The sequence below is a fragment of the Rhinoderma darwinii genome, chromosome 2 (assembly GCF_050947455.1).
Source record: "Rhinoderma darwinii isolate aRhiDar2 chromosome 2, aRhiDar2.hap1, whole genome shotgun sequence".
Taxonomy (NCBI): domain Eukaryota; kingdom Metazoa; phylum Chordata; class Amphibia; order Anura; family Rhinodermatidae; genus Rhinoderma; species Rhinoderma darwinii.
The window spans coordinates 312,726,816-312,752,452 of record NC_134688.1 but is presented as its reverse complement, the minus strand read 5'-3'; the positions used below and the strand labels follow the sequence as shown (position 1 = coordinate 312,752,452).

Here is a 25,637-nt window from a genome sequence, read left to right as displayed (position 1 = left end):
ACTGATAAGGGAAAAAGGGGGATTTTTACTTTTATTACTCTTAAAACTTTTACTTTCTTATTTTTACACATCTTTTTTTAACTTTTTTTTAACTTTATTACTTTGTCCCACTAGGGGACTTGAGGGCAGGAGGCCCTGATCGCTATTCTAATACACTGCACTACATGCGTAGTGCAGTGTATTAGAGCTGTCAGCTACTCACTGACAGCAAGCATAGTGGGTCCTGACTTGGTTTGGTGCCATTGTTTGGTGTCCGGTTGCCATAGTCACCATCGCCGGCCGCTATCGTGTAGCAGGCCGGCGATGGTAGCTTAACCCCTAAAAAGCCGCGATCTCTATTGAACGTGGCTTTTAAGGGGTTAATCAGCGGGGACACAGCGATCGGTCCCCGCTGTAGGAGCTGCGGCAGCTGCTGTACGACACAGCAGCTGTCACAGCTCCTGTATGTGTCGGGAGGACGGCCGAAATGGCCGTTACTCCCTAGACGTACTATTAGGTCATGAAGCGCGAACGATACAGCTACCATGACCTAATAGTACGTCCAGGAGCGGGAAGTGGTTAAATATGAATTTATACAAAAAAAATTACATTTGTAAATTTCACCTCCACTTTGCTTTAATTCTTGTGAAACGGCTAAAGGGTTAAGAAACTTTATAAATGCTGTTTTGAATACTTTGAGGGGTGCACTTTTTTAAAGTGGGGTGACTTATGGGGATTTGTATCGTATAGGCCCCCAACGCCACTTCAAAACTGAACTGGTCCATAAAAAAATAGCCTTTTGACTTTTTCTTGAAAATGGGAGAAATTTCTGCTAAAGTTCTAAGCCTCGTAACATCCTAAAAAAAATAAAAGGATGTTCAAAAAATGATGCCAATCTAAAGTAGACATATGGGAAATGTTAATGAGCAACTATTTTGTGTGGTATTTCTATATGTCTTAGATATATTTAAATTTCGAAAATGCTAATTTTTGCTTTTTTTTTTGCTAAATTTTGGTGTTTTTCACAGTTAAATACTGAATGTATCGACCAGATTTTACCTCTAACTTAAAGTCCAATGTGTCATGAGAAAAGAATCTCAGAATCGCTTGGATAGGTAAAAGCATAACAAAGTTATTACCACATAAAGTGACACGTCAGATTTGAAAAATAAGGCTCTGTCAGGAAGGTAAAAAGTGGCTGCAGTGGGAAGCGGCTAAACTTCTCCAATGAAAAGAATGAAAATATGTCCACATATTCATCCTTCCAAATTTTTTCTCTAACTCTCGACTTGAGCCTTTAATAGGCCCTCGAAACATAAATATACCTTCCCTTTCACGGCATCCACCAACCACACCTCACTGACCACCTTCTTAGAAGCCCCATTGCGTTTCCCTCGACTTTTCAACTTGTACCACTGCATCCGCAGCAACCGCCTCAGTAATTCCTGCACTGACTCCCACCGCCACCGCGGGGGACAGACTTCCACTGACATCCCCACCGAATCCCCACACAATCGCCGTGGATGGTTCAGACCCGAACTGAAAAACGGCCGAAAATAAGCCGTGTGAACATACCCTAATGCCTCTGGTTGCCACACCGTCGGTGTTGATCTTCTACGAACCACCTAGATGTGGTGATCAAAAAACAGCGGAAGGTGTCCAAAAAAACAGTAATTGTTGCATTGTTTTCTATTTTTATTTTTTTTACAGCGTTCACCATAAAATAATAATAATAAAAAAACTCAAAAAGGATGCTTGGTCCTTAAAAACAAAATATGCCTGGTTGTTAAGGGGTTAAAGGATAGCTAAATGTAATAACATTATAATGTAAGAAAAATTCACTGCCAGCGCCGCCTGTCTTGCCACCACCAGATTGGTCCACAAATACCTGGCTCCATAATAAGTAATACAAATAATAATTGAACCGATAAAAAATTTGGTTGCACGCCCCTCTGAACCAAGATGAGCTGGAGCCCCATAAGCTGTAATGATAATTCAGCCCTGGTTGAGATGAACACATCTAATAAATCTAATAAAAACGGATGTTTGTTTATACCTAAAAACAGTAACTTTGGTTACTTTTTACCTAACATAAAAAACATATTTTACATGGTAAACAGTTATATTTATATTTACTTACTTGTGTAATATAAATAATCACTTTTTTTTTATTACATTCAAGGAGCTGACTACGTAAGAAGCAAAAACAGTACCAGAGCTTCGAGTTAACGCAGCAAGAATGGATCCCTTGGGAGCATCAACTGAAGAGGGAATGCAAAAGAAAAAGAAGAAACCTTTAGTACCACCATCTCCACGGCCTGTTCGCTCATTGTTTTGTTTAAGCCTTCAAAACCCATTCAGAAAAGGCTGCATAAGCATTGTAGAATGGAAGTATCCTTTAAAAAGAGTTAAATATTGAGGCATTATTAAAGGTGTTTTCCAGGCAATAAAAATGTATGGCCTATAGTCAATAGCTGATGGGTCGGGGTTCGACTCCCTGGACCCTTGCCGATCAGCTGTTTTGAAGGGGCCGCCGTGCTCGTATGACACGCATTTAGCGGTGATTCACAGGTATTGCAGCCTGTTCTCCCATTGAAGTAAATGCGTTTCGACAATTCAGTGAGCAAGAAGAATTAATGGGCAAGCATCGTTCGTACGAGCGCTGCCGGCCCTTCAAAACAGCTGATCGGTGGGGGTACCGGGAGTTGGACCCCGACCCATCAGCTATTGATGGCCTGTCCTGAGGATCGGCAATCAATTTTTACTGCCTAGAAAACACCTTTAATAATGTAGGCCTATTCTAGTTACAATCCACATATTAGTATGCATACATTTTTTTTAACCACTTCAATACCAGAGGGTTTACCCCTCTTCATTAACAAGCCTATTTTGGCAGAATATTTTAGTTTTGCATTTCTACATTGGAAGAGCCAATGTTCCAGGTCAGGTATGGGGGTTGGGTATGACTTTTTAATTTTGTACTTTAGTTTTTTTTTTGTGTATGTCAAAATTTGGGAAAATTGTCCTGGCTACCAGAGGTGCAAAATATCCGAACAACCATGGTAGCGAATTGATTAAATCTAATGTGAAAAAAATGACTAAAAAAGGTCAATAATTTGGTAATAGTACTCTCATAGAATAAGTCCTTAATTGCCTCCATAATGTGCTGTAGAACACAAAAGATATGAGGGTATTGTCTGGCAAATACAGCTGAGGTATAGGACCAGGAGGTACATCATGGGACTTTAAATGTTGATATAATGGTCGCGGACCGCCGCCTTCCCTTACCTGGTGATGGCCGCGACCGCAGACCTTCCTCCTCTGGCCGACGTCTCCTTCGCCGGAGAGCGTCAGCGCATCTTGCCGCTCTGTCCTGTAATGTCCACGAGGGGGCGCACGCGCGCTCGTTCCCGGCCTTAAATGGCCAGCGCGCATACATAGTTAATTATTTATTTCCCAGATCACCTTGGACTTGAGAAATAAATAATTAACTATGTATGCGCGCTGCCCATTTAAGGCCGGGAACGAACACGCGTGTGCCCCCTCGTGGACATTACAGGACAGAGCGGCCGGATGCGCTGACGTGTTGGAGTCATGTTGCGTCGTTGCCACCCCTGCTGTTACATCTGGTGTCATCTGCCACTCCTGGTATCATCCGCCATATCTGGCGCCACCTGCCACGGCAAGTCCCATCCGTGCCAAAACCTCTGCTACTGTCTGGACTATCTTAGGTACCCTTGTGCTACAAACTTTAGTATAGGCTTTGCATAGACTGACTTGGTCAGCCGCCTCTCCGCTAAGGCGCAGCGGCCTAGTGGGTCCACATACCCCTGGATCGTGACAGTACACTCAGGCCATGGAACCCGCTGGCCAATCTAAGACCGCAGCTCATACAAACTGACATGCATGACCTACGTGCACGCCAGGATTAACTCCTCGTGGCTGTAAACTCCATCATCGCCCGACTGGATTAACCTCCTCTTCCGGATGCTGCTGCCATTCCACTGCCCGTTACTCCTCCTGTCTGTTCCGGATACCCAGTTTCGTTGCCTCTTCCGCCTCACTACGACGGTGACCCTAGAGCAGGGGTCTCAAGCACGCGGCCCCTGGGGCAGTCATCTGCAGCCCGTGGGACGCAGAGCCGCTAGTACAGGCTCTGCTCCGAGACTCTGGAATTCCCTGACATCGCTGTCCACATATGAACAGCGATGTCTGGGGCTTCCCCAGAGCCGGAGTCCCGTGCAGAGCGCTAGTGCAAGCTCTGCTCCGAAACTCTGTTCAATTCCCTGACATCGCTGTCCATATATGGGAATAAAGGAACGGGAAGTAGGAAAAGTAGTGTGTTTCATCAATGTAAAAAATAAAAAATACTTTATTGAATTATTAAAAACAATGTTAGATGAAAAAATGATGACGTTGTGCCAAAGTCCCCTAGATTGGCACGCTAAGACTTTTTCTTCACACAAACAGCAATATCTTCCTGTAACAGTCTCGTAATGCACCCTGGAGGGGCCACAGTAAATTTCACACACAAAGTCTCTGAAATCACACTGCTGCTGCTTAAACACTGGGTTTTCCAAGATGGCTGATTAACCAACGATTTTCAACAGCAATAAAGTCTCTCAGCAAATTTTTTTAGGAGGCACAGAGGTGATATAACAATCCTGTTCGTGACGCCAAATTAACATGCAACGACCCGGTGGTGATGGGGTAGTGCGAGGCGGTATAGGGACACGGTGACTGGGCCTTCAAGCACTCCCTGCAGAGCCGTTACAGGGAAAATGGAGGGGGTCTGCACTGTATGGTGAATGTAGATGGTGGTAGTTGTAGTTTCCCCCTGGGGCACACCCTGTTGTACAGCCTCCCGGTATGGTGGTATTTTGGGTGCCCTTGTTGGTAACGTGGGTGCAGAGTGAATACACGGGATGATGACTCTTCTAGAAGGGGAACAAGGTCGTAGATCAATCAATCAACGTAACTGGGGTAGTGTCCATAGTCCGGCACTAAACGGGAAACATGGGGGCTTAGGCCCATCTGGGACGTAGCAGAGGCAAATGTTCTTGGTCTCTCTTCAGCTTTAGTCAGCCAATGAATGGATGAACACTGACTAACAAACGCAGTACGAGAGTTCCATAATAGTTCAATCCTGATACCTGGCCGGCATCTTACCTCTGGTAACTCTCTCGGATCTTCTCAGGGGCTCTTCTGTCACAACCTCCTGGTCTATGGATTCTTCCTGACAAGGTCTGGACTCTGTTGCCGAAGGCGGTGGGATGGTATTCACTGCAGGAACAACATTGGGGATGAACACTGACATCCATGGCTTGAGGAACCAATCAAAAGGACGGAACATCAGCTCATCTTTGGAGGGGTGAGAATTTTTAGTTGAAGGAGATTCCTCTGTGGGCTGTGGGCTTCTCCAGCTGTAGGAAGTTCTTCAGTCGACTGTGGTTCTGTAGGTGTGTCTTCCTTCTGGTAGGGTTTAAGCCTGTTGCGATGTACAACTTGAGGTTCTCGGCCCTCTCGCTCAATCTTGTAGACATCAGTACCTGGATATGGGATAGACTTTACAGTGTAGGGTTCTTTCTCCCACTTGCTGTCTAACTTGCTGGTGCGATGGTTGTTTTTCAGCCATACACGGTCTCCGATTTGGAATGGCTTTGCACAGGCATTCTTGTCAAAATCTGCTTGTTGCTTTTGACGAGCATCTTCCATCCGATTTTCCACAATCTCGTTCGCTTCAATCAGGCGACGTTGGTGGTCACTCACCCACTCAATCTTTGGCAGGGGATTGATGGTGTCTGGCACCTCGACATCTAAGGCCATATCTGATGGTAACTTTCCTTGTCTGCCAAACAGGAGATAGTAGGGAGTGTACCCTGTGGAACAATGGATGGTATTGTTGTACAGGTACACCAGTTCAGGCAGTAGACTTGGCCAATCAGCTCTCTTCTGGGATGGAACAGTTCTCAGCATCTGAATGAGCGTCTGGTTCATCTTCTCACACAGGCCATTTCCTTGTGGATGATAAGCGGTAGTTCTGAGCTTCTGGCAGCCATGTAGGGAACACATCTCGTGGAACAGCTGGGACTCGAATGCAGATCCACGATCAGCCATAAGGAAGCACGAAATTCTTCCAAACAATGGCAGCAGATGACTTGGCAGTCAGGTCTTTCACAGGCAAAGCAACATCAAACTTGGTGTAATGGTCAATAATTGTAATGGCATAGGCATACCCTGAGCGACTTGGTTCCAACTTGACATGGTCAATGGCTATAAGCTCCAGAGGTTTATGGCTGATGATAGAATGGAGTGGAGCTTTCTGGTCTGAAGGGTGTCCTTTACTCTGGGCACAAATAGGACATTCCCGGCGCCACTTCTCTAGGTCACTTCTCACACCTGTCCAGTAAAATCTCCTGCGGATAGTAGCTTCAGTTTTCTGAACCCCAAAGTGTCCTGATTGGTCATGATAGGCTTCCAACACTGTTTTGGCATCTCGCCGGGGTACTACAATTTGATGCAGACGTTCACCTATAATAGGATCTAGAGCGTTTCTCTGTACCAGCACTCTTGACATGAAGAGGTGATTCTTTTGTTTCCATAGATGACTCAATTCTAGATCAGCTTTACAGCTTCGTATTCGGTCAGGAGTTTTGCGCTGTAGAAGAGAAGTCTGGAGTTCTCGGAGAGTTCGACTTTCTCTTTGGATCTTAACCCATTGTCTTGGATCCTTAGAAGGATCAGGAAACTCTGGCTCAGAGTGATCTTTTCTTTCTCTGGCGATTTTGGGCAGCAAACTGGGCGTGGAAAGTTGGCATCTCTACTTCTTCCCACTCATCTTGACTTTGGGCGATTTCATCATCAACGGGCAATCTGGACAGGGCGTCAGCATTCTTATTGGATGTAGCAGACCGGTACTTGATTACAAACTGGTAGTTGGCCAATCTGGATGCCCATCTCTGTTCAAGAGCTCCGAGTCTGGCGGTGTCAAGGTGGGCTAGCGGATTGTTATCTGTATAGACAGTGAAGGGTGTCGCAGCAAGGTAGTCTTTAAATTTCTCTGTGACGGCCCACACAAGAGCTAGGAACTCCAGCTTGAAGGAACTATAATTCTGGTCGTTCCTCTCAGCTCCACGAAGAGCTCTGCTGGCATAAGCAATGACTCTCTCCTTTTGGTCTTGTACCTGCGACAGGACTGCTCCCAACCCTTTGTTGCTGGCGTCTGTGTACACTTTGAAGGGTTGCTGATAGTCAGGATATCCCAAGATTGGTGGTTCAATCAGCAGTTGTTTTAGCTCCTTGAAGGCAGTTTCATGGGCTTCGGCCCACTCAATTGGGATTCTTCTCTTCAGGGCTTCTTTGGACTGGCCTCTTAACAATCCCTGGAGCGGTTCTGCAACCTGGGCGAAGTGTGGGATGAAACGCCTGTAGTATCCTGCAAACCCAAGAAAACTTCTCACCTCTTTGACGGTCTTAGGAGTTGGCCAGTTCTTCACGGCTGCCACTTTCTCTGGATCAGGAAGCACCCCATCTGCACTGAAGACATGACCCAAGTAACGGACTTCTGGTTTCAGGAGATGACACTTAGAGGGTTTCACTTTCAGGCCGTATTTTATGAGGGTCTGGAATACTTCAGCCAGATGCTGCAAATGGTCTGTATATGTCTTTGAGTAGATGATGATATCGTCTAGGTACAGGAGGATGGTCTCAAAGTTCTGATGACCCAGGCAGTGTTCCATCAGTCTCTGGAAAGTTCCTGGGGCATTGCAGAGTCCAAAGGGCATGTCATTGAACTCGAACAATCCCATAGGAGTAGTGAAAGCAGTCTTTTCTTTGTCTTCAGGGGCCATGGGTACTTGCCAATACCCGCTGGTCAAGTCCAAAGTAGAGAAATAAGCAGCAGACCCCAAGGCAGTCAAAGATTCTTTAATGCGTGGCAAGGGATACGCATCCTTGTGGGTGATCTTATTGAGTTTCCGGTAGTCCACACAGAACATCACCATGCTTCTTCTTCACCAGGACTAGGGGTGCAGCCCATGGACTGTAACTTTCCCGAATCACATCAGCATCCTTCATCTCCCGAAGCTGTTTCTTCACCTGTTGGTACATAGCAGGTGGAATAGGACGGTACATTTCCTTGATGGGTGGATGTGAACCCGTTGGAATGGTATTCTGTATGATGGTAGCTTTTCCAAAGTCCATGGAATGCTTGCTGAAAGCCCGCTGGTGATCTTGGGCTACTGTTAGGACTCCTTCAATCTGTTCTTCTTGTGTATTGGCATCGCCAACATGGATCTCGGTCCACCAGGGTTTTGTTGTCCTCCCAGGCGTGACACGACTCTGGTTAGTATGTTGGGACACAATAGTTTCTGGACTCCAGATGTCTTCCACAAAGATCTGTGACAGCTTGGCAATTGGGTAATGCTTCTTCAGCTCCACAGCTTGGTCGCCAAGATTCAGGAGGCGGATGGGTACCCTCCCATTGGAAACGGTCACTATGCTTCTAGCTGCCTGTACTGTTGGGTGTTCTTCCAGTGGAAGAGGTTCCACTAGAGCTTGATAGTCTTTACCTTGTAAACCTGAACGAGCTCTGCACCACTCCATGGTTTCTGTCTCTGGCTGCAGAATCACTGGTTGGTTGTCCATAATACGAGCACGGCAAATCTCACCCTTTTCATTGCAGAATCTCTGTTGAGCAGTCAGGCGACGTATGGCATTCTGAAGCACAATTTGCTTAGAGGTAGAAGCTGTAGGAAGGGCACCATGTAGGGCATCTAGCATTTCTTCATAGCAATTGTGGAGTATGTTCATGCCCAGCACCATTGGTGGAAATTCATCATCCTTCAGATCTATCACAATTACGCCTTGCTGTGGTAGTTGCATCTCTCTCACCTGGATTGTAGGTTCCCAGTAACCATGTAGTGGTATCGACTGTCCATTACCAGCTATGACTTTCAGCCATGGGTCTGGAGGTTGTATCAGCTGATCAGTGTCCCAATGTTTCTCAAACCACCCTCTTTGCAGCGTGGTGACCTGTGAGCCAGTGTCCAGTAAGGCAGGAATCGGAACTCCCTCTAGGTGGATGATGATCACTGGACACTGCCCAACATAGCGGGGTATGCTTTCTGGAGTTGATGGACCTAGTGGCCTTCCTCCCGATGGGCGGTCCATTGCCTCGGTGGTTTGTCGTTTAACTGACGGCATTCTCTCTCAACATGGCCAGCTTTTTGGCACCTGCGGCAAATGGGTCTTCCCTTAGCATCAAACTTGTCAGTAGGGAGCCTACCCGGATTCTGGTAAGTTAACATCCTTCTAACAGGTCTATCACGGAATCTGTTACTGGTGTACCGGTGGCTTTCCTCTTGGTGCTGCTTCAGATCTTCCAAGCTCTGACACACTTTAGTGAGGCTTTTGGTCAAAACAGCAACTTGTTCTCTCAGTTCCGCAACTGAATCTGGCTCTGGCTTGGGGGTTGACGGAGCAATGGCAGCTTGGCTTCCCAAGGTAACTCGGTAGTCAGCAGGAAGCTCATGGGGTGTCTCTATGGAATAGGGACAAACTTTGGTTGAAGTCGATGCAGCTTCAGTCCCCAGGATCCTTATGACTAGTTCTTTAAAGTCCAGGAAAGGACAGTCTGTGTTCTGGGAGGCCAACATTCTGAGCTGGCTTTTTAGGGCTTCAGATCCAGCTCCCTCCACAAATTGCTCTCTTAAGGCCTTGTCAGCAGCTGCAGCCTCCATGGGTTCTACCTGCATAATTGCCCGTAGCGCCTCCTGCAGGGATAAAGCAAAGTCTCTCAATGACTCACCGGGATGTTGTTTTTTTCCAAAGAACCTCATCTTGATTTCTGCCACAGTTCTCACTTCAAAAATGGCGCGCAGCCGGTCCAGAATTTGTTCAACTGTCTTTCTCTCAGTTCAGGGCCAGGATTTCACTTCTCTCAACGCCCTCTAGCTGTCCAGTTAATATCTCAACCTTCTGTTCTGTGGAGAGAGGATACAAGCGAAACATGGACAACATCTTTTGCCTGAAATCTTTCAGTGAATGATTTTCTCCCTGGTAGCGGGGGAGCCATGGTGCTCCAAAGTAGTAGGGCAGTGTGATTGGCATCACCTGGGGAGCTGGGGGTAATCCACTGTTGCTGGGCGAAACTTCTTCTCCATCGTCAGACTTTTCTGCTATATTTGTGGGTCGTTGCCCTTAGCAACGCTGTGCAAATTTTTCAAACTGAGTATCTTATCTGCTCACCGCGGTCTCTGGTTGACTTCCGCGGCTGTAGGACACTTCCACTCTCGCAGGGCTAAGTGGGAAAAAATTCTTTATCTTTCTTAGCAGCGGCAGCTATTGCGGCTCCGGCTGGGTAACTTTCAAGATGGCGGCGCCCAGGGACTTCCGGTAGTTGCGGCTGGTGTTTTCTGTCCCCGGCACAACAAGAGGTAGGAACTTTGGTTCCGCTGTCCACGTGATGTTTCACTGTTGCTAGGCAGATTCTAGCTCTTCCCACCAGGAAGTAGGCGGGCTGTTACTTGGCGGTTATTCTGGTCTCCGCTTTCCCGCTGTAACACTGTCGACTGGTTAACCCCTCGTGGGCTGGAACAAAATGCGGTGGTGACGCAGCTGACAATTTCTAAATCAAATACAGTCTCTAATGCCACTTTTTCTTCACACAAACAGCAATATCTTCCTGTAGCAGTCTCGTAATGCACCCTGGAGGGGCCACAGTAAATTTCACACACAAAGTCTCTGAAATCACACTGCTGCTGCTTAAACACTGGGTTTTCCAAGATGCAGCGATTTTCAACAGCAATAAAGTCTCTTAGCAAATTTCTTTAGGAGGCACAGAGGTGATATAACAATCCTGTTCGTGACTCCAAATTAACATGCAACAGCCCGGTGGTAATGGGGTAGTGCGAGGCGGTATAAGGACACGGTGGCTGGGCCTTCAAGCACTCCCTGCAGAGCCGTTACAGGGAAAATGGAGGGGGTCTGCACTGTATGGTGAATGTAGATGGTGGTTGTTGTAGTTTCCCCCTGGGGCACACCCTGTTGTACAGCCTCCCGGTATGATGGTATTTGGGGTGCCCTTGTTGGTAAATACACGGGAGACGGTTGAATAACTTGTAAATAGTAACTTACGGTCCTTTACTTCAGGTTTGGCAGGGTACAGATGCAATGGCTGCAGGCTGCAGGCTGGCAGGTGAGGAGACAAGGCAGAGGATTCCTTCTGAATTTCCTCCTTTGATTCTCTCATGAGCTGGATTTGCTCTCTGTGGTAATTACACAGCTGGATTACTTGTGTGTGTTTCTTCAGGTTTGATCCAAGATCTCTAAACTGGATTTTCTCCTCAGAGCTGCAGGGTTTTCTCCTACACAGGAACTGCTCCTCACTCCAACCGTTACTGGGCTCTCTCAGCACTGACTAAGGCCTCATGCACACGACCGTAGCTGTGTGCACGGCCGTGATTTTCGGGTCGGCCGGCTGCGGACTGTCAGCCACGGGCCGCCCGCAAATCGTAGGACATGCACATGGCCGCCGTTATTGTTTTCAATGAGCCCGGACCGCAGAAGACGGCCGTAATAGGACATGCCCATTCTTTCTGCGGTGCGGGTTCCTGGGCCGTGCAAAGACCGCAAAAACTACGGTCGTGTGCATGGCCCCATAGAAATGAATGGGGCCGCAATTCTCCCGTGGATTTTCGGGGGAATTGCGGCCGCAAAAACACGTTCGTGTGAATGTGGCCTAACTGATTCAAAACTACAAGGGATCCGCCTTGACTCCTCCCCTCAGCCCAGCCTTAAAGGAACAGTTTTAAACACATTTTCCATACAATGTCAGAAATCACCGTACATTGCTGCAGTGTAAGGGTATGTGCACACACACTAATTACGTCCGTAATTGACGGACGTATTTCGGCCGCAAGTACCGGACCGGACTCAGTGCAGGGAGCCGGGCTCCTAGCATCATACTTATGTACGATGCTAAGAGTCCCTGCCTCGCTGCAGGACAACTGTCCCGTACTGTAATCATGTTTTCAGTACGGGACAGTTGTCCTGCAGCGAGGCAGGGACTCCTAGCATCGTACATAAGTATGATGCTAGGAGCCCGGCTCCCTGCACTGTGTTCGGTCCGGTACTTGCGGCCGAAATACGTCCGTCAAATACGGACGTAATTAGTGTGTGTGCACATACCCTAACTGGGACACTGCATAATATTATGTCTAAATTAAATGCTCCGTTTTATTAAAGATATATGTATCTAGCCTCCCCCTCTGTATATGCGAGGAGGCTCTGTAATAGTCCCTGGTCCAGAGATTAGAGTGTTAAATACTAGCAAATGGCTGTCCCCCTCAGTATTGATGATGAGACAGTCAAATTGCATATGACACTAAAGGTTCCTCCAACGGGCTGTAACTAAAGCCCTGCGGTGGAGAAATCCCTGCATCAATATAACCATAGTGGGTTGCATGTGCATGTGTCCTATGTAAGTAAACACGGCACAGTAGAGTTGAGACTGCTGCGTGCTAGCAAAATAGACTGAGTAACAGTCACTGACGGGCGGCCGCTCAGCTGAGTTGCCTAGATAATGATCTTTAGTTAGCGTGTTTGTAAATTTTCAGAATGTCAGGCAATGTAACAACCTATATTGAGCTGACATTATACGCACAGACCTAGCTGTCAAGGCTTACTATAAATCACGTGGGCTGACACAGAAGCCGTGGTCAGCCTTGTATGTGTGACCACAAGCAGCAGCAGAAAACCCCCCTCAGAGATAACCACAGTTATATGTATCGTGTGAGTAAAGGCTCGATGCAGCAGAGCCGTAATTGCTACACCGAGACAACTCTGCAAGGGAACGTGACAAACAGGCAGCGCAAGAGTGAGTACTCTGCCTGCCAGGCAGTCAAAACCACAGTTAGTTATGTGTGCAGAGTAGGGCTTCCTGGTAAGTCGCATGTACTTGGGGAGGGCTGCAGGGAGGTGAGCTGCTTTCAGCTGTCTGAGTACGATCGTGCCCCCACGTATTGTGAGCTATTTGAGCAGCCCTGCATGCAGTGTAAGCGTGCTATGTTCCCTGACGAAAGCAGATATTCTGCAAATTGAACAGTGAAACTGCTATTTAGCAGTACGGAGCAACGTATATGGACAGTGTGTCAGGGTCTTCCCCAGAGCGGAGTCCCGGGCAGAGCGCTAGTACAGGCTCTGCTCCGGGACTCTGTGGAATTCCCTGACATCGCTGTCTATATATGGACAGTGTGTCAGGGGCTTCCCAAGAGCGGAGTCCCGTGCAGAGCGCTAGTACAGGCTCTGCTCCGGGACTCTGTGGAATTCCCTGACATCGCTGTCCATATATGGACAGTGTGTCAGGGTCTTCCCCAGAGCGGAGTCCCGGGCAGAGCGATGGAACAGGCTCTGCTCCAGGACTCTGTGGAATTCCCTGACATTGCTGTCTATATATGGACAGTGTGTCAGGGTCTTCCCCAGAGTGGAGTGCCGGGCAGAGCGCTAGTATCGGCTCTGCTCCGGGACTCTGTGGAATTCCCTGACATCGCTGACCATATATGGACAGTGTATCATGGTCTTCCCCAGAGCGGAGTCCCAGGCAGAGCGCTAGTATCGGCTCTGTTCCGGGACTCTGTGGAATTCCCTGACATCGCTGTCCATATATGGACAGTGTGTCAGGGTCTTCCCCAGAGCCGGAGTCCCGGGCAGAGTGCTAATATACGCTCTGCTCTGGGACTCTGGGGAAGCCTCTGACATCGCTGTCCATACATCGACAATGATGTCAGGGGCTTCCTCAGAGCAGGAGTCCCAGTGATGTCAGGAGCACAGCTGGAGTCCCAGGAAAAGCCTACTAGCGCTCTGGGGTTGCCCCTGACATATCTGTCCATATAAGAGCTGGAATCCCTGGCAGAGTGCTAGAAGCGGCTCTGCTCCTTGACTCCAGCTCTGGGCAAGCCCCTGACATCACTGTGGCGTCTGCGAAGGGCACTGTGGCAGCATCTGCGGAGGGCACCGTGGCAGCATCTACAGAGGGCAAAGTGGCAGCATCTACAGAGGGCACCGTGGCAGCATCTACAGAGGGCACTGTGGCAGCATATACAGAGGGCACTGTGGCAGTATGTACAGAGGACACTGTGGCATTATCTAGGGGTGTGTTGCATTATCTACAGAGGGCACTGTGGCATTATCTAGGGGTGTGTTGCATTATCTACAGAGGGCCCTGTGGCAGCATCTACAGAGGGCACTGTGGCAGCATCTACAGAGGGCACTGTGGCAGCATCTACAGAGGGCACTGTGGCAGCATCTACAGAGGGCACTGTGGCAGCATCTACAGAGGACTCTGTGGCAGCATCTACAGAGGACTCTGTGGCAGCATCCACCGAAGGCACTGTGGCAGCTTCCACAGAGGGCACTGCGGCAGCATCCACAGAGGGCACTGCGGCAGCATCCACAGAGGGCACTGCGGCACTTTGGAACTATCTAAAAAGGAGCTGCCCAATCTTTACATGTGTGTCTGCCAAAAACTACCAACTGAGCCGCCGGACTGCATTTAGCGACACTTAAACTGGAAAACTGGATTGTTGAAATAAGCACGTGGAGAAATATCTCAAATTTTAAACCTAGCGCTATTATTATAGTAATGTAGTATTATTATTATTATTATAGTAATATAGTGTTATAGTAGATCAAATAATTAATTGATTAACACTAATTTTGTATTGTATCAAATTTGAAAGTAATGCGGCCCGTCAACTTCCCATTTTTTCTATATGTGGCCCACTTACCCGGCCGAGTTTGAAACCCCTGCCCTAGAGCCTGTAGAGGGTTCATCAATCAATGTATTATTCATTTTAGACTACGAGCTCATCTCTTCCTCTCTAATTTGGCCAAGAAAGCATTCATTATTTCCCTTCTTGCTGGCAAGGCCCTGACATGGGTCAACCCCATCTTGGAACGAGAGGGACCTGAATTCTCGGACCTAGCTTTATTCTTACAGACTTTTCATACTGTGTTCGAGGAACATCCTCTGCAACGGCGACTCTGCTAACCCACAAGCAAGGAGGGTCCACAGTAGGAGAGTATGCTATCTCCTTTCGTACCCTGGCAGCAAAGTTGGCATGGAACAATGAGGCATTGGTGGCAAACTTTTGGCAGGGACTGTCCTCGCACATCAAAGACAAGCTAACAGCCCGCGATCTTCCTTCTACCCTGGATGCTCTTATCTTGTTGGCTACTTGGGTCAACATGAGGATCCAGGAACGTGCTCTAGGGTTTTGGCAGGAGAGACGTTTCCACACACTGGCACCCTCATTCCAGAGACCACTATTGCCTCCTCCTGTTGCTCTACCTGAAGAACCTTTGCAGGTAGACAGAAAGAATCTGGAGAAACAGCGCAGACGCTCTTCAGGTCTGTGTCTGTCTTGCGTCCTTTTGTGTGCCAATGTCCAAGAAAGCCGGGAAATTCCAGTACCTAGGGTTGGTTGGGGAGACAACTCTAAGTGGGACGACACCAAACGTCAAAGCCTCTCCCAAGTTATATATTCCTGTGACCATCATTTCTGGAGAGACATCACACTCCTCCTCTCCCTATATGGATTCTAGAGCAGCTGCAAATTTTAGTGGATTGTCTACATCTACCCACAGTTCTTCTGGAGAGACCCCTGGCTGTTGCCTCTGTGAATGGACAAGCATTGCCAGATCCTATTGTGTCCGTCACTAAACCACTGACACTACAAAACGGAGTTCTTCACTCGGAAAAGATCACCTTCATCATGCTGCCTAAAGCTATCAACTCAGCTCTGCTGGGCCTACCTTGGCTTCGTTTACATGCTCCGGTTGTTGACTGGAATTCTAGAGAAGTCCTCCAATGGAGGCCCAGATGCCATGACCGCTGTCTGAAACAGGTTCGTACTGTTTTGCCTCCACTGCCTCAGTCACTCTCCGATCTACCTTCACATTATGCTAGTTTTGCGGATGTCTTCAGTAAGAAGGAAGCAGAGACTCCTCCCCCTCATCGCATCTACGACTGCCCTGTTGATTTACTTCCTGACACTTCACCACCTCGAGGGCGAGTTTATCCTCTCTTCTTGCCAGAGACCCTAGCCATGTCCACCTACATTAAAGAGAACCCAGAGAGAGGGTTCATCCAGAAATCTTCCTCCCCGGCCGAAGCCGGATTCTTCTTCGTGAAGAAGAAGGACGGATCTCTTCGTCCATGTATCGACTACCAGGGTCTGAACCAAATTACAGTAAAGAATAAGTATCCTCTGCCGCTCATCTCAGAACTTTTTGCTAAAATTCGTGGGGCTAAGGTATTCACAAAACTGGATCTACGCAAAGCATATAAATTGATCCGAATCCGCAAAGGTGACCAATGAAAAACCGCATTTAACACCGAGACGGTCCTTATGAATACCTTGTTATGCCCTTTGGACTGTGTAACTCTCCAGCTGCGTTCCAGGAGTTTGTAAATGAAATTTTCACGGATCTGCTGTATGTCTGTGTGGTGGTCTATTCGGACGACATCCTGATTTACTCACCTGATTTGATGACACATCGTAAGCATGTTCGCCAAGTTCTGTCATGGTTAAGGTGGGATTTAAGGAATGGAGACACTTCCTGTAGGGGGCGCTTCACCCTCTTATCATTTATACGGACCACAAGAATCTTATGTACTTACAGTCAGCACAGCGACTAAATCCTCGCCAAGCCAGGTGGTCGTTGTTCTTCGCTCGATTTCAATTCTTGCTCTACTACCATCCTGCTGATAAGAATGTAAAGGCTGACGCCCTGTCTCGGTCATTTGAGACTAATGACTTTGAGGAAATTCCACAATATATTATAGATCCGCCTAGGATTATTGTTTCTAACCCGTTGCAAATTAGAGACATTCGTCCTGGAAAAACTTTTGTCCGCCCTGCAGACAGGAAGAGAATTCTCCGCTGGGGACACGGATCCATACTGACGGGGCACTCAGGTGTTCGAAAGACTCAGGACTTCATAGCCCGTTAGTACTGGTGGCCCACGCTGCCTAGAGATGTTGCAGACTATGTCTCTTCATGTACGAACTGTGCCTTAAACAAGTCTACTTGCTCCAAATTTACTGATCTGTTCCTTCCCCTGCCTGTCCATGATGCTCCTTGGCAGCATATCACTATGGACTTTATTACAGACCTTCCTCCCTCAGCTGGATGTAATACGGTCTGGGTAGTAGTGGATCATTTCTCTAAAATGGCACATTATATTCCGTTGCTGCTCTTCCGTCTGCTCCTCGCCTAGCAAATCTGTTTATTCTACACATCTTCTTCTGCATATTGTCTCGGATCGGATTGTACAGTTTACCTCCAGTTTCTGGAGAGCCATGTGCAATCTGCTAGATGTTAAGCTGGACTTCTCTTCCTCCTATCACCTGCAGTCCAATGGTCAAATGGAGAGGACCATTTACATTTTGGAGAATTATCTTCGTCATTTTTGTTCCGCCCAACATGACAATTGGATACAACTTTTGCCTTGGGCTGAATTCTCGTACAACAATCACACAAGTGAATCTACTGCCTTGTCTCCTTTCTACATTGTGTAAAGCCAGCATCCTCGAGTTCCTTTTCCTGTGCCACCCATGACTCAAGTACCAGCAGCAAATTTCTCATTTTGGACTTTTATTCATATCCGGCAGCAAACTAAGTCTGCGATCCTCCAGGTAGTGGACCGCATGAAATAGCATGGCGATAAAAGAAGAAGCTGCCTGTATCTTGTATCCCGTGCTGTGTTTGTCCCTGAGCCTTTCTAGTCTTGGAGTCGTGTTGTGGCCATGCCTGCTGTTATACACCACGTCTGGTGTTACCTGCCACGCCTGCTGTTACTTCAGGTCTGGTGTCATCTGGTATCAACCACCCTGTCTGGTGCCACCTGCCACGTCAAGTCCCATTATTGCCAAAATCTCTGCTACTGTCTGGACTATCTTAGGTACCCTTGTGCTACGAAATTTTGTATAGACTTTGCATAGACTGTGACTTGGTCAGCTACCACTCTGCTACGGCGGAGCGGCCTAGTGGGTCCACATACCCCTGGATCGTGACAGTCGACACATGCAGGTCTTTTATTGATTTCAGTTATTGATTTCAGTAGAACAGAAACAAAATAAAAAGGGAAACCCCCGATCCTGTTCATTGAACAAATGTATTGTGAATAATAATATTAGTTAGCTGAAAGATCAAATAGGGGTGATTGTGGGTAAGTTGTAGCAGTGTGTATTTCTCATATGGTGACCGAAGATCAACTTTGAATTTACTTACTGTTGAAATTCAGTTGCTTTATCCATGAAAATTCTGTATGCATTTACTGCCACTAGATTTATACCTTCCTGTAATTTGTTGTCCAACCCGTTGTCAAGCAAAGTCAATACCTGGTTACAGAGTAGAATTGGCCGGTTGCAGAAGGTGGGGGTGAGTCTCTTCACTGCCTACCGATAGAAGTCTATGGAAAGGGGGGGGGACAGTGGGAGGGAACAGGAGCAGAGTGAGTCAGGAACAGGCACGCTGCATACAAGTCTATTGAGAAGGGAGGGATGAGGAGGGGAAGGAAGCAGGAGCAGATTGAGAAACACACAGATGTACTGGTAAGATTTCTATGTCACTGCTTTTTAGTGCAGCTGAGAATTCAGCACGGGGGTGACATAGAAATCTTACCAGGACATCTGTGTGTTTCTCCTCCATGCTGCTGCAGCTCCTATATATATGTGATAGATAGAGATAGGAGAGCAGGATTTGTGTGCAGCGTATAGAAGACATGATAGCAGTTAGGCTGCGCCCAATAGCTCAGAGACCATTGGGAATTGGAGATATAGCCTGCAGAGGGAAATACTTCTAAATAATGCAGAATACAAGTTAATTGTCAGAAATAGTGTTATTCCTCATATATACACATATAACAGCTTATTCTGAAAAGTCACCTGAAAGGTTAGGTACGCTTTAGGCAAACTTTGTGTACTTTCAGCTTTCTGGGTAATTTGGTATGTAGTCACCCAAAGTGACTACATGGTAAATTGCAGAAAAAAATCTATTACTCGTCCTAATAGCGATTACACATATAATATGGATGGAATCCAATTTATTATAAATAGAAAATGCGACATGTCAGCACATTGCCTAAGAAGCCAAATGATAGTTCCAGGGGATTTATCTCTAGATCTGTTGATCACAGGCTCGACATTAAGACCTCAGAGAAATCAACTTTTGACTGTGGAATTCCGCAGTCTGCTATCATAGAAGATACTGCTCCCCTGTCTTTTTTTTGCTCTAGATGCTTATTTATAATTTTTCAAAAGTTACCCAAAGAAAGAACTGCACTTGCACAGCAGAGAATATATTCATACAAAGATACAGATGTGTCCACAGTACAGTTTGTCATGAAACCAATTCAATACAATCTCGCACCATCCAGTAAAATAACGTATATGTTAATGTTTTTTGAATAAAGCATGGTATGGACGACGAATGACTGATGGTTGGCATACCTCAGAGGCATCAGTCAGAGGTGTAAATCTTTTGTTTACATGTTTGTTTGTTTGTTTGTTTGTTTAACATTTTGCACCACAAATCTGGGGATTTGTCAGGTTTAGACCCTCTTCACAACGAAGTATACCTCCAATTGAAGGCTGCAACGTATCCCGTATGTATGACAACAAAAGAATACTTCGCTTGGGGACACCTGAGGGAGCTCCTGAAGTAACTGTCCATATATGGAAAATAACGTCAAGAGCTTCCCCAGTGCCGGAGTTACAAGGACAAAATACCCCATTTTGTTGTGCAATTTCTCCTGAGTGCGACAATACACTATTTGTGGTGTTAAACTGGCATTTGGGCCCATGGGAGGCCTCAGAAGGGACAGAGCGCTATGTGTTCTTTGGAGTCCAAATTTTGCTTAATTGGTTCTCGGGTTCCACGTTGTATTTTTTAGAGCCCCAGAGGTATCAGAGTAATGGAAACCCACCAGAAGTGACCCCATTTTGGAAACTACACCTCTTAAGGAATTTATTAAGGGGTGCAGTGAGTATTTGACCCAAAAGGTATTTTTTTACTAGAAAATAATGCACAGTGGATTTTCCACTGATACAGTTAGGTCTAGAATTATTTGGACAGTGACATAAGTTTTGGCATTTTAGCTGTTTACCAAAAATATTCAAAATGCAGTTATATAATCAATATGGGCTTAAAGTGCAGACTCCCAGCTTTAATTTGAGGGTATTCACATCCTAATTGGAGGAAGGGTTTAGGAATTACAGCTGTTTCATGTGTAGCTGCCTCTTTTTCAAGGGATCAAAGGTAATCGGACAATTATTTCAAAAGCTATTTAATGGGCTGCATGGGCTATTCCCTCGTTAATCCATGATCAATTAAGCAGGTAAAAGGTCTGGAGTTGATTCCAGCTGTGGCATTTGCATTTGGAAGCTGTTGCTGTGAACCCACAAAATGAGGTCAAAGGAGCTGTCAATGCAATTGAAACAGACCATCGTTAGGCCTTATTCACACGAGCGTATTTCACGTCCGTGTTACGCGTGTTAAAACAACGTACGTCACCCGGACCTATATAATTCAATGGGTCCATTCAGACATTCCGTGTTTTTCACGCAGTGTGTGTTCGCTGCGTGAAACTCACTGCATGTCCTATTCTTGTGCTCTTTTGCGCATCACGCACCCATTGAAGTCAATGGGTGCGTGAAAAAAACAGACAGCACACAGACGTCATCCGTGTGCTTTCTGTGTTTTTCACGCACCAGTTGCTAAAGAAATGATGAGGAAAAAATAAAACCCCTCCTTCAATTTTTTTTGCTGGCGTAAAAAACACTTGACATACGGATGACATACGCACGTAAAAGACGCAGACGCGCACCGTACACGGATGCCACACGAAACTGAAACGGACACGTTCGTGTGAATAGGGCCTTACTATGAAAAAAATGAAGAAATCCATCAGAGAGATAGCACAACTGTTAGGTGTGGCCAAATCAACAGTTTTGTACATTCTTGAAAAAAAGAGCGCACTGGTGATTTTGTGAACTCCAAAAGGCCTGGACGTCCACGGAAGACAACAGTGGTGGATGATCACAGAATCCTTTCCATGGTGAAGAAAAACCCCATAACAACATCTACCCAAGTGAAGAACACTCTCCTGGAAGTAGGTGTATCAGTATCTAAGTCTACAATAAAGAGAAGACTTCATGTGTAATGATGGGGGGTAGGAAGACAGACAAGTGAGCCCTAATCTACCCGCCACTCAGTCCCTGCCTACTTCCATGACCCGCCCTAGGCGACGGGGTACAACTGGGCGATGGTCCCTACGCTCAATAAGTGCACGACAGACAAACAGACAAGGGTACACAGAGCTAAGGGAAATGGGGCAGTTGCCCACGGCAACACCGTGAGCAACAAGAGTGGTGAACGAGCCGAGTCAAACCAGGAGTGTACGAGGTACCAAACGCAGAGCAGGAGAGTAGTGAACAAGCCGAGTCAAACCAGGAGTGTACGAGGTACCAAACGCAGAGCAGGAGAGTAGTCAGTAAGCCAGGGTCAATATGAAGCAGGGTCAAATAGTTCAGAAGCTGCAGCAGGGCCAGGAAACCAAACGAGAAGAATCACAAGCAAGGAGGAACAGGAAAGGCAGGTATAAATAGACAGAGGGCGGGAGCTAGCTCCGTCTAGCCAGGCTGTGATAGGCTCTCCCACTCCTAAGCCTGCCATCCTGAGTGGTGGAAGATGGAGTCAGTCTCACAGACATAAAAGCAGGTGCAGACTGATTATCTATGGGCGTTGACACAGAAGCTGTGCCTGGCAGATCCTTTACATCATGAGAGCAAATACAGAGGGTTCACCACAAGGTGAAAACTATTAATCAGCCTCAAAAATAGAAAGGCCAGATTAGACTTAAACAACATCTAAAGAAGCCAGCCCAGGTCTGGAACAGCATTCTTTGGACAGATGAAACTAAGATCAACCTGTACCAGAATGATGGGAGGAAGAAAGTATGGAAAAGGCTTGGAACATCTCATGATCCAAAGCACATCACATCCTCTACAAAACATGGTGGGGGCAGTGGGATGGCATGGGCATGCATGGCTGCCAAAGGCACTGGGTCACTAGTGTTTATTGATAATGTGACTGAAGACAGAAACAGCTGTATAAATTATGAAGTGTTGAGGGATAAACTTTCCGCTCAGATTCAACTTGCGTAGTGCAGTATATTAGAGCAGTCAGATACTTACTGACAGCAAACCTAGGAGGTGCTGCCTTTGGTAGGACATACTAGGCTTCTGTAGATGGCAGACCCGGAGGTCATTGTTAGGCATCCGGTTGCCTAAGCAGCCCACGATCAGGTTGCGGGGCCGTCGATGGTAGGGGGGTGGAATGGCGATTATTCCCAGGATGTACTATTAGGTCACTGAGCGTGAACGATGCGCTCAGCATGACCTAATAGTACATTCTGGAGTGGGTTAAGGGGTTAAAAGGACATTTCCTAGTAATATACAATACTTTGAACATGGGTACATACTTGTTAATAAATTCCACCCAATGCGCAACAGCAGGATTTCCATGACAGAATAATAATCTTACATGTGCAAAAAAAGTAAAAATCTTTAAAAAAAAGGCCTATTATACGATTCGGGTATAACCCTGTATGTAATCCTAGTAAACAAATTTGCGGAGTCAGTACTGTACTATTAGAAAATCAAAGTTCATTATACTGGAGGATATCAGACCAAAAGGGAAAAACTTTTGAACAGGACCACACCTGCGATCCAGGATCATCTAAACATCTAAAGCAAATATCCCCAATTTGACTCAGTTTAACATGTGTATTGAAAACTCTATTTAGAAACTTTGTTTGAATCAGAAAGTTTTGGGTATGGACCATTGAGGAAAAATAGGAAGCTTAAACCTCCTTCCAATCGTCACTGGACCATTCGGGGATATCGACCAGCCTTTTACTGTAAGCCCTATCAAAGGGTTTAGGACCAGCAGTTTGAAGCAGTTTGAGTATGCCTGTGTCAGGGGTTTGGACATGTCTGGTGCCCCAAGGAGGCACTCAGATTAGGTAAAAGAGGGGGGAGAGTGTGAAAACCCGAACTCAGCCCGAATGGCATGACGGAGTTGAAAATATATTAAAAAAAATATATAACAGATCTTGGCACCCCTTACCTGTCTATGAACACAGCCAAGGAGGGAAAGCCATTGCTGTCAGACAACACATGAATTACTCCCAATTTCTCTCAAAATGCTGCACAATGAAGATACTAAAGATGAGGCAAACGAGGGTTAGAGCATAAAGGAATCCTTGGGAAGATAATAGTTCCATGTATTGCATTCAACGATGTACTAGCCACCAACCAAACATGAGTAATGGTTTTCAAAAAGTGGGACGTTTTAAAGAAGATAGAACCTGACAATACAGGCGGATTAGTTAGGCTCTCATATGAACTCGGAAGGTTTCCCGCTAGTGCAGTAGAAACATTACTGAAAGCTATCCACCATGTTACGACTTTTACTTTCACTAGATAATCAAGTGTGATCATCTTCTCGGTGCCAATTGATAAGCTTAGAAATATAAATACATGTCTGATACTGCCAGACCACCCTGGTCCTTGGGTGCATGCAAAGTAACCAGTCTAATTAAACTTTTGGTGTCTTTGGCAGTAAAAATGAATGGAGGAGCCCATTTAGGATTATAAAATAACTTTTAGGGATTATGACTAGGGAGACATAAAAAAGATAGAGACAATTTGGTTGGTAGATCATTTAAAATATATTGATGTGGCCCTTTAGTGTCACTGGTAAGTGTTGCCACAGTTTTTTTTATCCCATTGGATGTTAATAAAAATTCTAAATTTAAAGAATGAAAGGGATAAATCCAATGCTAAGGGCTCTATTGCCACCGCAGAAAGAAGGGAAAAGAGAAAGTGAACTTTGCTTGTGCCTGTCCCTAAAGAATATGGGTCCGAGAGAACCAGATTTGTTTGAATTCTAGCCATAGAAAAACCCAAAAGAAGTCGAACACATTTCCTGAAAAAAGAGGCAAAATTTAGGTGGGACAAGAGCTCCCATAAGGTCATTCAAGTCAAAGTCTTTGCAAGTGTCCAAGGAGAGCACAAAACCCAGAGAAGGCTCACCCAAGGCAGAAGCAATGTTCAGGTAAATACGTTGAATATTTATATCTGTTGTCTTCCCTGGCATGAAGCTAGTTTGGTCTGGGTGTCCCAGAAAAAGGATAACTTTATTCAACCTCATTGCAAGCATTTTAGCTAAAATTTTAAGTACAAATTTAAAAGGGAAATGGGCGGTAAGAATCTGGATTCAGTGGATACCTCCATTGCTTCTGCAAAACAACAATAACACCTTCCTGCATGGACTATGGAAGGGAACCAATTTCAAAAGCTGCTTCAAAGAGCTCCCGTAAGCATGGAACCACTTGATCACTCTTATCAATTCACACACTAAGCCGTAGAGACCAGGTGTTTTCCCAGGCTCCCCTTTTTAATGGCTATCTTGCCATGGCGAGACATGACAGTGACAGTAACAGCCAAAAAGACCTCTGGCAGACACTGCTCTTGAGACATGTATACAAATATATTGGTAAAATCTATTTACAGAATAATTCTGGCAGATCTACAGGTTTAAATGTATGTTATTAAGTGATTGTTGTTAAATGTTAGCACTTTTCATACGTTCACTCAATGGCACCAATTCTATTTTTGAGTGTGGATCCAACGAAATGCACTTAGCAGCCGGACCTGCATATAGACATAGATAAGACTTGACAATAGTGACATCCAGTGGTCAGAATAATAAGAACAGATCTTTGATGATTCCTGACTGGTGCCCATTGTACTGAGCATGCGCGAAGGGGCACGTCACATGCACGGTGACGTTAGCCCCCGCGCAGGAGCAGTGTGCACACAGACAGATGTGTGGGGCATCTCTCACCATTATCCCCAGTATTGGTAACAGTGCTATGCACACTATCTGCTATATTGATGTAACACTTTGTACATCTGTACATATTTATGCTTTGTAGGCTATGAGGTCATTTGTGTATTAGTAACTTATGTTTATGGGGTTAGTAGTTGTGTGTTGGCTTGTGTCTGACCACTCATCATGGTGGTAGCCCTCATGTATTTTGGATATAGCATGTTTATGCTATTTTAAATGTTTTTCTATTGAACTTACAACAGTATTTTCATTGTGCCAATATACATACCTATTACGTACGCTATTTATTCCGTCAAAACTACGGAACCCTTGCACAACGGAGACAAACAGAAACCATTGGCACCGGATCCGTCACCATTGAAATCAATGGAAACCTATGGTATCAGTTTGTGTCTGTCAGGGCTCCGTTCCGACGGAAAGCTCAGATAGAACGTCGGAACGGAACTCTAGCGCAGATGTGAACGAAGCCTAAGGCCTTATTCACACGACAGGGTCCCGACCGAGTCCGAGTGTCGGCCTGTTTGCATCCGTTTTGCATCCGTTCCGGGCCGGGCATATCTGGACAGTGACATCAGGGGCAACTCCTGAAGGGGAATCCCCATGTGGCCGGTGATTCCACTTCAGGAAAAGCCCCTGTCGTCTATGTGCATTTATGGACACTGAACGTTACTGGCTTCG

At 46.1% G+C, this 25,637-nt stretch overlaps 1 protein-coding gene across 1 annotated transcript in view; it reads left to right on the top strand.

Moving 5' to 3' along the window:
• The window catches only part of CACNA1S (calcium voltage-gated channel subunit alpha1 S), a 960,893-nt gene that overhangs the window by 85,980 nt on the left and 849,276 nt on the right, over positions 1 to 25,637 (top strand). Inside the window, exon 2 of the mRNA XM_075853532.1 lies at positions 2,162 to 2,370. Within this exon, the coding sequence (XP_075709647.1) occupies positions 2,219 to 2,370 (152 nt within the window). The 5' untranslated portion in view covers positions 2,162 to 2,218. The remainder of the gene's footprint in view (positions 1 to 2,161; positions 2,371 to 25,637) is intronic.